The 12,701-nt window shown below is 40.3% G+C and overlaps 1 protein-coding gene across 8 annotated transcripts in view; it reads left to right on the top strand.

The window, feature by feature from the left end:
* LOC125742071 (uncharacterized) overlaps positions 1-12,701 on the top strand; it is a 95,758-nt gene that overhangs the window by 12,366 nt on the left and 70,691 nt on the right. Inside the window, exons 2-6 of one of the 8 annotated variants that reach the window (XM_049013718.1) lie at positions 5,483-5,530; positions 6,599-6,817; positions 7,179-7,463; positions 8,092-8,370; positions 9,048-9,254. The exons of 1 other annotated variant lie outside the window; for it this stretch is intronic. In XM_049013718.1, coding sequence (XP_048869675.1) covers positions 5,483-5,530; positions 6,599-6,817; positions 7,179-7,463; positions 8,092-8,370; positions 9,048-9,254 — 1,038 coding nt within the window. The remainder of the gene's footprint in view (positions 1-5,482; positions 5,531-6,598; positions 6,818-7,178; positions 7,464-8,091; positions 8,371-9,047; positions 9,255-12,701) is intronic. 6 more of the 8 variants (XM_049013713.1, XM_049013712.1, XM_049013721.1 and 3 more) reach the window with 6 other exon arrangements.

Below are 12,701 nucleotides of genomic sequence, written 5' to 3' on the forward strand. Positions count from 1 at the left end.
CCCTGTTTTCGCCGGGGGCTCCGGTTTCCTCCCACCGTCCAAAAGTGTACAGCATGGGTTGATTGGTGAGTCTAAATTGGCCCTGTAGTTGTGTGAGTGTGTGCGCCCTGCAGTGTGTTGGCGACTGCCCGGGGTTGGTTTCTGTCTGCGATCATTGTTCCCGTGATAGGCTCTGGTCCTCTCCCCCCCCCCCCCCCCCCATGCGCTGCCAGTTTGCTCCAAGGCACTTTACATGGGTGTGTTGTGACATCATCAAGAGAGAGTAATCTAAAACAGGGAAAATATAAAAAATTAAATAATGAAAGCCAGATGACAATGGAGGATAGGAACCGAAAACTCCCAAGTAGGGAGAAGGTCAACCAGCTCCCCAACCCCCTGCTGAGTGAAAAGTTCAGCCCTTTGGAGCTGAGTGCGAAGATTAAAGCATTCCTTTCCGTGTACTGGAACCAGCAAACAACAGAACCTCGGTTTTCTGAGCGTTTAGTGATAAAAAATTATTTGACACTTCAACACATTCATAAAGATTAGTCAAACATGATTTAAACCATTTCAAGACTGTTCCACACAACCCAACCTCAAATTTAAGTCTTTGTAATAGGGTAAAATTCATTATTCGTTATAGGTCTTGGCAGAACTTCCAGGGATTCTTTAAGAAGCTTAGTGGGTCCAGTGTACAAGTTGTTGGTTTGATCTTAGTTATAATAGTTTTTAGCTCTTGTTCATTAATTAATTCAAAAACATTAAGGGTGTGTTCACGTTCCGTTTGCCTTGGAGTTAATTGTGAGCCATTTGAACATGTTTGAAGCCTATTGTAATTATATAATTAAAGAAGTTCATAAAATGTTCACTACTGAACAGCAGTGGTAGCAGAGGTTCAGCCTATTTTGTTAGATGAGCTGTTGTTTTAAAAAGGTAATGAGGGTTATTTCTATTGCCATCAAAAAAGTTAGAATAATAGGCAGAACGTGCCCTAGAAAGGGCTTGCTTGTATTGTTGCAGCCTGTTATACCATGTCAACTTGAACACTTCTGAGACTGTGGATTTCGATTTGTGCTCCAATCTGAGGCACTCCTGTTTGTAGGTACCTTTGCGATCATTAAACCATGGGGAGAGTCTGGTGGATTTTACTATTTTATTTTTCAAAGATGCTGTTACGTCTAAAATTTTACTAACCACTGTACTGAAGTCATGGGTGACTTCATTGATATCTGTACTAGACATGAAGTTAGTTTTACGTGTTGCATTTACAGTATAAATTGGAGGCAAAGTCTATCATTTAGGTGATTGTAATAATCTTCTTTGCCATACTCAAAGAGGGTGGCTGAATCACAAAGGTGATTAGAAAACGGTCAGAGAAGGGCTTGTTCAATGTACTGTAATGCAGAGCCTTGAAATATTGAAACTGGTGTCTTTGACATGCTCCATAACAAGTCTGTCAGGATGGCATGGGAATGAATAGGATGGAGATGGTCCACGAGGATGTAAAAAGCTCAGTCTCAACTCTCCAGTGCTGGGCATAGTTTCTTCAACACATCCTTGCCACACATAGAATGAACAAGTTAGCAACATATTGCAGCATCTATCTTTTTCCATTCTTCAAGAATGGCCTCTTTTAGAGCCTGGATGCTGGACGGACAGTGACACTCAACCTGTCTCTTCAGAATTCCCCATAGATGTTCAATTGGGTTCAGATCAGGAGACATACTTGGCCATTGAATCACTTTCACCCAGTTTTTCAGAAATGCACCAGTGACTTTACATGTGTATTTTGGATCATTGTCAAGTTGGAAAAGTGCACGACGACCAAGGGCACGGAGTGATGGTAGCATCTTGTCTTTCAATACAAAGCAGTACATCTGTGAATTCACGATACCACCAATGAAATGCAGCTCCCTGACACCAGCAGCACTCCTGCAGCCCCGCATAAGGACACTGCCACCACCATGTTTCACTGTAGGCACCATGCATTTTTATTTGAACTCCTCACCTTTACAACGTCACACAGTTTTGAAGCCATCAGTTCCAAAAACATTTATCTTGGTCTCATCACTCCAGAGTATAGAGTGCCAGTAGTCTTCATCTTTTTCAGCATGGGCCCTGGCAAATTCTAGATGGGCTTTTTTGTTCATGAACTTTAAGAGAGGGTTCCTTTGTGGACACCCAAGCATGCCATTCCACTGCAGTCTACGCCATATTGTGTCATGGGAAAAATCACCCCAGTTTGACTTTCTACTTCTTTAGCTAACTGCAGTGAACTTGCATGCCGATTTTCTTCAACCCTTCTCATAAGAAGATGCTCCTGTCGAGTTGTTAACTTCCATGGACGACCTGGACGGCTCTGTGAGATGGTTGCAGTTCCATCTTTCTTTAATTTTTGTATCACTTTTGCTACAGGATCTTCACCAGCTTTGCTGAGCTTCTTATAGCCTTCAGCTTTCTTGCGTAAAGAAATCATTGTCTTTCTCAGGTCTTGTGACTTTTCTCTTCCATGTGGTGTCATCGCTGACAGCATGGAATGGGAAGGGGTTTCTTTGTTAATTAATGCCCTTTTATGGTCAAAATGCCTGTTTAATGAATAATTAGACTCCCCTGTGGTTGATTTCTTGTTAATTAGAATTTTGTAGCTTAAAATTTAGCTTTGCGCCTAAGACCTTTAGTGGGGTGTACTCATTTTTGCACATGGTCTTGAATGAATTTGTTAGGACATTTCCTTTTTTGTGTGAGCAAATTAACAAATCTTGTTTGCAATCAATGACCCACATTTGTGGGAGTATTTTGAAGTATAGTATCCCATAGACAATTTTGATTTTGAAAGGTAACTAAAGGTTTTCTGACAAATTTGTCAGAACTCATTTATGCTGAGCACTAAATTCACATTGAAACAATGACAAATTATATTCAGCTGTGCAGAAGTGACATTACGGTGTGGGGATTACACTTCCATCCATCCATTTTCCAAACCACTAATCCTACTGGGTCGCAGGGGGTCTGGAGCCTAGGGGCAGGGGAACGGACCAATGGGCACGGGGCAGAGGGATTACACGTGTTGTTTTGAAAATGTTAACTGTCATTGGAAAAATGCTCCTAAGCAATTGAGAATAACTGCAAGGCATGAGTTAATTGTTTCGGGTACATTACAGGCTTTTGCGGCTAAACCACAGTGATCTATTACCACATTTATTCAGTTTTGATCCCAATCAGCTACATTTGTTTGCTAGTCAATCCAAACGTCTCCGCCCAACTGCCAGTGCTATTTCAAAATCTATCCATCCATCCATTTTCCAAGCCGCTTATCCTGCTGGGTCGCGGGGGGTCCGGAGCCTATCCTGGAAGCAATGGGCACGAGGCAGGGAAAAACCCAGGATGGGGGGCCAGCCCATCGCAGGGCACACTCACACACCATTCACTCACACATGCACACCTATGGGCAATTTAGCAAGTCCAATTAGCCTCAGCATGTTTTTGGACTGTGGGGGGAAACCGGAGTACCCGGAGGAAACCCCACGATGACATGGGGAGAACATGCAAACTCCGCACACATGTAACCCAGGCGGAGACGGGAACCCGGGTCCCAGAGGTGTGAGGCAACAGTGCTAACCACTGCACCACCATGCCACCCCTCTATTTCAAAATATTGTTTCAAATTCTTTGTTATCTGAAGCGTACTGTTTCGAAACATTGTTCCAAGTTCTTAACTAAAAACAGAAACAAGTTATGCAACAGGACTTTTTTTACATTTCAGGGCTTTAAGTGTTTCTTCAAGATTCTGCGTAGGCTAAAAGTTGCACAATGTATCTGGGACCAGAAAATTTAGCTCCTGTCTGAAGAGATTGTCTTCCTTAGAAAAAACAGTTCATCATTCACCAAGGCCAGTTGCACAAGCAGCCTCATAACAAACGATAGATGCATTATAAGAACTTTTCAATCCACTGAGAAACATAGCTCCATCAATTTCACATCAAGCAAATGGACAACAGACCCAGGCTAGACAAGTGCTAACCCTTTGAACCCTGTCTATTTTTGAATGTTTTTCTATCCCCTTGATTTTAGGCTCATTACATTGCATGTACATGAGTTAGCCACATGTTGCATGTTTTTGTTTTCAGGACATTCTGAGCTACTCAGATATATAAACACTGTATAACATCTGAAAGAAACTGATGTCGAAATACAAAATCAATGTTTAGTTTATGAACCACAGGATAAACACAGATGCTTGACTTTACAGAAGTCAAGTCAAGTAGTCAAGTCAAGTAGGTTTTATTGTCATTTCAGCCATACACACAGTATATAGAGAAATGAGATAAGGTTCCTCCAGGACCGTGGTGCAACACAGAGCAGGACAAAGACAGAGCGACATCATAAGTGCAGACAGGACAGCATAACAGTACAAATTGACAAAACAAGACAAGAAAACATACAGTGCCAATTAACGGTGGTAACAGTCTGGATACAGAATTTAAGTCCTTCTTCTTGCAAGATTTTGTGGGTTTCTAACATGATTTTTCATGAAAGCCATTTATGCCTAGTAAATAAGCTCTACGGACTGCACAATATTACAAAGTGAATAAAGCTACATGTTTCAAAAGTGCTTGAAATACACCATGCACGATTGTATGTTTTGATGTTAATGTATGAATCTTAAACATAAGTGATTCGCTTTTTATAATGCACAATGATAACAGTTTTGTGTCTTTCTTATAAGAATGGTCATGTCATGAGAAATGGAGGATTTGAGGGCAGGTTTCAGGAGAGCCAAAGTGGCTTTATCAAACAAAACAGAAGCAGGGAAACAAACAGGACTGCGAGGGGTCAAAATAGGAAGGCTAGGACTGAGAAGGCCACGGGTAACAGGAGAACTGACCTTAATGACCAGACTGAGAAACACAGGACTGGGAAGCACATATATACAGGACTAATGAGGGACTGATATAATTCAAATGTTGATGTTTACTACACTAGGGTTGGGGACACGACACAACTAGAAAAAAATAGAGGGGTTCTGGAGGACCAGCAGGGACCCCTGCTGGTCATACCAGGGGATGGACATATTATGAATATTATGAATATTATGAATTTGTTATTATTATATATTATTTAAAATGCAGTGAAATTATCTTAAGTTTCAAGCCTTTGTCGCATGAATTTTCTTCATATTTGTGACCAGTGCTGGCAAAATGAGTCGGAATGAGGAAAATTTCAAAATGGAGTTATTATTATTTTTAGATTCTCGTTTTTAAAACCTTCAAAATGATTTATGGTTTGTTGGAATTGGACAAAAAATGACCGAGTTACATCCGTTAGAAGTTATTTACATCAACAGGGCTTTATAAAATTGAGTTCTATTGGTTCAGAGTGATGTCATTGGAAATTCTATGCAAATTTTTAGAAAGTAGGCGAGCTTCGCTTCACGGTGGAATTTCATGATTTTAGATTATTTAAGTTGTGAAGATAATTGTACATATGTTTTTTTTTCTTGCAGTGTTTGGTGCCATTTTGCCATTTTCACTGGGTCAATCTAGGCCAAAAGGTAATTTAAAAACACACACTTGTTTTGTGTCCATTCCAGAAAGTAGTGTTCCTTTAGCCTTTCTTAACATCCAAGAAAAATATTAAAACCAAGTAAATGCAATCCAGTAAGGATATAGTGTTTTAGAGCAGAATATCAAAGCATACTAAGGCAAACAAATGTGCATTTTTTAGTGTGTTCTATAATCATGTCTCGAGTGCCTACTAATAGAAGGGGTGACATCTCTCCCCTGATCAGACCTTAATTAACCAATAATAGCTAGAATACAGTGTAATGAAGTATCAGTTGAAATTTTACTTCTGTTTTAAAATGTCATATGAAAATATTTGGTATTAGCTAATTCATGGTATGAAATAATAACTTTTAAAATCCTCATTAATGACATTAATGCTTTAAAAATAATAATAATTATTATGACAATGACATTTATTGATCCCCATGGGGAAACTCCCTCTTCACCTACGTCATCATGCTCTCCATGACACACAAAAGCTATGTAGGTGAGAGTGAGCTTGGCAGTGAAGGGCTGTCACCTGTGTAGCACCCAGTGAAGGGCTGTCACCTGTATAGCACCCAGTGAAGGGCTGTCACCTGTATAGCACCCAGTGAAGGGCTGTCACCTGTGTAGCACCCAGTGAAGGGCTGTCACCTGTATAGCACCCAGTGAAGGGCTGTCACCTGTATAACAACCAGTGAAGGGCTGTCACCTGTATAGCACCCAGTGAAGGGCTGTCACCTGTATAGCACCCAGTGAAGGGCTATCACCTGTATAGCACCCATGGATCTGGCGGTTAAGGGCCCTTGCTTAAGTGCCCACAGACATGTGGGAATTCTGGCACAAACCAGCATCCTTCTGATCAATGGCAAAGAGGCTTAACCTGCTGTGCCACACACTGCCCAAATCTACAAAACAATATGCAATACTGGGGAATTTTTTAATATTTCAAATAATTCCAAAAGAAATACTGCATGTATTTTCTTAGTGTAGTTCTCTTCTGTGAAAATATGTTTGTCCGATACGGAGAAGCTGGTATGTATGTGTGGGTCTTCATCTTCCCTTTCCGACAGTGAGCATAAAGAAGCAATTTTTACCTGTATACTTGGGGGACACCATAGTACTCACCTGCTCAGGAGGAGGCAGCGTCAAATGGTATTTCGATGGTACTGTAATCCCAGATCAAACGCAACAAAACTATATCGTCACCATAAAGTCTATTAGTGAACAAGGCCAATATGTGTGTGTGAGGAATGGAATTAGGAGTAAAGAACTTCAGCTCAAAGTTGAAGGTAACTAAATATCTGCATTTGAAAATAACCTATTGTTACATTTAGATCCCTGTAAAATGTGCCACATGCTGTTTATATGCAAATATATACAAATATGCTGCTATAGAAATATCTCTGTGAATTTAGTACAGTGTTATTTGTTTGCTTAGCAACAATCATGTATCAAGAAATACATGAACTTGTTCAATTTGGGAAAGTGTCCATTTAGATCTTTGTAATGAATGGTGATGTGATTACCCAGTTAATATTTACATTACATAAGGTTTAAAGAGAAAATAAGAATGGCAAATTCGCCTTGATTGGCAGGTCTGAGCCTGACGATATCTAATCTCCTCCTTTCCTTGCTTCTTTCATATCCCAGACGCCTTTCCTCCAGAGATCCTAGTCATTCAGTCTGGAGATTCAGTGGTCTATAAAGATGACTCTGTTCATCTAGCCCTTTATGTGGACAACGACTGGCAGAATTGGACCTGTTATGTGTATAAACACCAGCGTCTTTACCATGTTATAATAAAAGATTACCCAAAAACCGGCCCTTTGGAGTTCATGACGTCCTCTGTGGAGAAGACCTCAGAACCATATATTTATTGGTGTAAAAATAAGATCACAAACACGAGAAGCAGCACTGTTGTACTCTCAGTAACCGGTAAAAAAATGCTTTTATTAAAATGACACTTTCTATACTTTCCTATTGATCCATTTGTACACTAGTTATACAGTTTTTCTGAATGCTTAAACACTGTATACCTATGTGTCTGTGTTTGCTACATGTATGACAGCACCTTTTTTGCAAACTGCTGTGCCTGCACAGGGATAAAGCTAAAGCCACAAGTGCTTTTCATTTACACTGCCAGTGCGTAGCTGGTGCTTGGTGTGTAAATTCAAATGATGGTTTGTGTGTGCCGTATTGATGCGATAACACAATTTTAAAATAGAGTTTGAAGAGTTTTGCTTTTTCAAGACATATATAATGTGTTGCTGGTTTGGTGTAAGGTTTTCTGGTTTCTGGTTAGAATTTAGCCTATAGTTTCAAAGGTAGTGCCTAAGCAATAAGAAATAATTGGACGATTGCACAATTAATGCAACTTTATCTGAACAAGGGATTTTCCATCAATCAAATCAACTGTAGTTTACAGTTGACATGTACATGGGGAATTATTTCAGTCATATGAGGTGTTGTGTTTTTGTGCTAATTTTATATGAGAGTTTTCTTCATAATTATTTGAATTGTCAGTCTCTCTCTGTTTCTCATTGTGCTGTTCTTGCCCCTTCAGATCTAATGGTAAAACTTGTGCCTCACCCTGATCTGGCAGAACTGAGAAAAGATTTAGAACTGGAATGTGTTACACATGGCGCACCAAAGACAAAAAATGTTATTTTCTATAAAGACGGTAAAGCAATGCATCCCCAAAACAATGTGAAATATCTGATTGAGAATATGACAAAGATCGACGAAGGAAACTACGAATGTGAAGCTACCTACACGTTCCAAGCGAGTACCAGCAAAAGCGAGTTCACTGTCAAATCTGTGCCTCAGGAAGTCGTTGGCATAGGTATACAGTGAGTGTGAAAGTGTGTGTATGTGTGTAAGTTCTGTCTTATTTACAGTACCAGTCAAACGTTTGAACAAACTGCCTAGAAAGGAGAGTGAAAGAGTGTCGCATCACATACAGTAACCTGGCCACCTGACCTAATCACAGCAGAAATTGTTTGGAGGAGATTGACCAGAGAGTGAAGGAAAAGTGGCCAGTGAGAGTCCAGAGTGGGACCTCCTTCAGGGCAGATGGAAAAGCATCCCAGGAGGCCACCTCATGGAACTGGTGTAGAGCAGTCAGTAGGGTCATCCAGTCCCTGGAGTGATTGGGGTTAAGGGCCATGCTCAAGTTAATTAGTTTAGTGTGCTTGTAATTATTCTATAATGTAGTGAATATTACAAGTAAACCTTTCTACGGGAAGGTGTGTCCAAACGTTTGTCAGGTACTGTATATATCTACATGTTTATTTGTTTATTCATTAATACCATATTTTCATATTCTCTCTGTCTCTTTATCTTTAGGCTGTATTTTTTTGTGTATTCTTGACTTGATGTTTAAATTGTATACTCATGCTACCCCCCAAAAAAACTCCTGGTAGTTTTTTTACATGGTAAATAAAAGGAATCTGATTGGTTCTGATTGTTTCAGATTGGTTCTGATTGGTTCTGATTATCTCCCTTTTCCTGTCCCTCCAGAAATAACTCTAGAGGCAGCCATGTCATACACATCAGGGAATCCTGTGTGCACTTGCAGCAAATGCAAGCCTGAGGGCAAGGCTGAATTCTACCAGACTGAAAATGGTCGCTATAAAAAAGTTAAAAATACAACCCTATCCCAGGGGAAGTACGCCTGTAGAGTTCGCTGGGATACCGGAGCCTCCTCATTCAGTCTGCCATTGTCTGGTGAGTCCTGGATGGTGATTTTATAATGTGCAAAACTAACAGCCTGCATCCATGCCAAGTCAATCTACCGATGGACTCCATTCCAACCAGTCACATGGTGCTATATGGGAGAGCTTGTCTATTAAAGTTATGGCGCCCCCTGGAGATCCTGCAGGCGCTGGCAGGTGTCTAGTGGAGGCTCAGTGAAATTAAACCACACAGAACAGGCAGATTTGCTTTTAGGACTGGGTTGGATTAGAGCATTATGCGTGAATCAGATAAAACAGATTCTATACATGCTACATTCTTCAGATATTGACAAAGAGTCTTCAGAATGAGATTCTTTTTCTTTGCTTCAGAGTTGCAAGCTGCCTTGTTGGTCAGACAAAGTATTCAGCTGAAGAATCTCTTCACTATTATTGTCCCTCTCATTCTCAGTTGCAGTGTCAGGAAATGAAGCTCGTTCCAATACAGGTGTAATCGTGGGGGTCATGGTGCTCATTTTGATTGTAATGGGGCTCATCTTCACCGTGGGATAGTTCTGCTGGAACAGAAGACATAAGCAAAAGTGTAAGTCTTGATTTTGGTTTGTTGTAACTGCTTAGGTCTGTCGCCACCTTTCCATGTTTGTCTACCGAAATTCAACTTACAGTCATTTAATTAAATACCCTTCTTTATACTTATCTGTATTTGTTTATATGCTCAGTGTGCTTCTCAGCATTGATTCAAGCTTAAGTCATTCTCCCTTATTGTTAGCCAAAGCAGTGTGCCAGGTGGCACCAGGCACTGTGAGATCTGACAAGGGGGAAGGAGGTTATGTGGAGCTCAAGGGAGGAAAAAGAGGAGAGAGGAGTGGAGAGTACGACACACTGAAGGGGCCAAACACAGAAAGAGTAACTACAGCGGAAGTCTCAGACACTAGAGTGCAGGGTCGCTATGAGGCCCTGAAGGTTTCTCTTAAGGGGGAAGGAGGCAAGGGGGTAGAAGGGGGATATGAGACCCTGAAGACATTTAAGGCAGAGGAAGGTGCAGGAGTGTACCACACACAAGCAGGGGAACATGGAGTAGGATGTGAGGCACTGAAGCTGTCCAAAGCAGAGGGGAAGTAAGGGGAGTATCAGACTGTTCAGCCAGGAGGAAATTAAATGGGGGCCTGCAGGAAGGGAAATGCCAAACTAACAGGGAAACAAAGGGGTGGGGGGGAGAGAAGAAGTGAACAGCTCGAGAGAAATGGAGCTAATGTCTCTGATACATGTACATGGGTGACGATTGTTTTTACATTGTTTGCTCTATTTTTTTGAGACTCTATGGTTATGCTATAATGCAAAAAAATGCTGTTTGGCCCTAAATGTACTTTATTTACCCACTGAAATGGTAACTAAATGCTACAGTTATTACAGGTTGTAGACCATCCACTCTTCATTACAATCAGGACATCAGCATCATCAATGGAGTGAAAATGATTATTGTCTTACAGGTGGTCTGTCATCAGTGGGTTACATGGGAAGTGGCATTTGCACGTCTGCGGTGCGTGAATCCAGTGTGTGTGACACAAACACATGAATAACAGTGTGTAAGTGTTAAAGAAAAGATGTGGCTATTGAGTAAGGAGCCAATCGTGTGATCATACGTTTCTTTCTTTATTTCATTAAACTTCCACATGTACATTTAAGTATACAATTACAAGAATCACATAAAGTGCATTTCTGCTTTGATATTGCATTTTAATCATTCATCAGTTCAGTTATATGCTGAAAACATGAATTTAACAGTTTATTATTCAGTATTGGGTTTATACTTTAAATGCATATTTTGGTATAGATAGCTACAGTAGATATATATACCAGCTTCATCAGACATACCATATTTCTATTTTAAAATTTATCTATGCTGAATGACCATAAAAAAACTTCATTCTTCAATCCATCCATTTTACAAACTGCTTATCCTACAGGGTTGGGGGGGTCTGGAGCCTATCCTGGAATCAATGGGCACAAGGCAGGGAATAACCCATGATGGGGGGGCCAGTCCATTGCAGGGCACACACACACACACCATTCACTCACACATGCACACCTATGGGCAATTTCGCAACTCCAATTAGCCTCAGCATGTTTTTGGACTGTGGGGGGAAACCAGAGTACCCGGAGGAAACCCCATGATGACCTGGGGAGAACATGCAAACTCCACACACATGTGACCCAGGCGGAGACTCGAACCACTGCACCACCATGCCACTCCCGCATAATTAATCAGTTTATAGACAAATATAAAAAATATAATTTTTTGTTACCTAGCATTAAGCAGCTAATTGAGTATGTTTGTGCGAATTGAATGATATATGATATGTAAAAATATATTTTTTTATTAATGAAATGCCATCCCTTATTAAACAATATATAAAATTCTCTAGTTTGGTGAAAACTTTTTTTCTCCAGATTTATCTGAACTAATAAAAATTATTGATAAAAAAAAACTGGTTTTGATTTTGTAATATGGATCAGCATATGCCGGCTGTCAACAATGTTTTCACGGGGTGGTTCTGTGTCATCTCTCCCTAAACATCACAATATCTTTTTCCATAAAGATCAAACGCAATGTTAGAGATTGAAACGATATTCATTCGTACTCTGCTATTCGTATTTACAGGTGTTCATTTTTGGACTGGCAAGATAGGTGGAATAGAAGTAAAACATTAAGCAATTAATAGAATATAATCAATACTAATTATTTAATAACTGAATAATTAGTTAGCCTCACCGGCACAGCAATATATTTATCAAGATGCTTCAATTATAGAAACATAATTAGCAAAAACTTGAATCCTGAGAATAAGCCCAAGCCTAATATACATGATTAACAGAGGAGTAAACACGAGGCTGATGTGGCTGATTAGCAGGAGGTTAACAGGAGGGCAGGGGCAACAGGTAAGACTAAGGAACTTCAGGGACAACTGATTAGCAGCCACGCCCAAGGGAAATGGTGGGAGCAGACAGGCAGGATGGGGCTGGACGTAACAGCATTGCTTGTGCCTGTGTCTGAAATAATTTCCCTACAATATGGTCAACTAACACATTTAATGAAATTCATAATTATTGAATTTCATAAATGACATATCATGTGCATTATGTGGGGGGCGGGGGATGCATTTTACAGCAGCTTACTTGTTTCGTATTTAAGAAACTTCGAACAAAGTTCGTGCTGTTTATTCAGGTTAGTCTATTGGGTAGATTTATGACAAGCATTTTAGGAGATCAACTGACAGGAACATGCAGGGGTGGAGGGGGGTGTCTCCTTATGCAAAAGGTGTGCACCCTTTTCAAACCTAGCTGCACTGAATATGTGAAGCTTGCTCAAATAACTGTAGGTCCACTGTGTGTATTATCAAAAACATGATGACATGGACATGGTCATCTGAGAGATTTTGGCTCTGGCTCTGTTGGTGCTACGTAAATGAAACTTGCTCAG

Source organism: Brienomyrus brachyistius, chromosome 5 (assembly GCF_023856365.1).
Source record: "Brienomyrus brachyistius isolate T26 chromosome 5, BBRACH_0.4, whole genome shotgun sequence".
NCBI classification, from domain to species: domain Eukaryota; kingdom Metazoa; phylum Chordata; class Actinopteri; order Osteoglossiformes; family Mormyridae; genus Brienomyrus; species Brienomyrus brachyistius.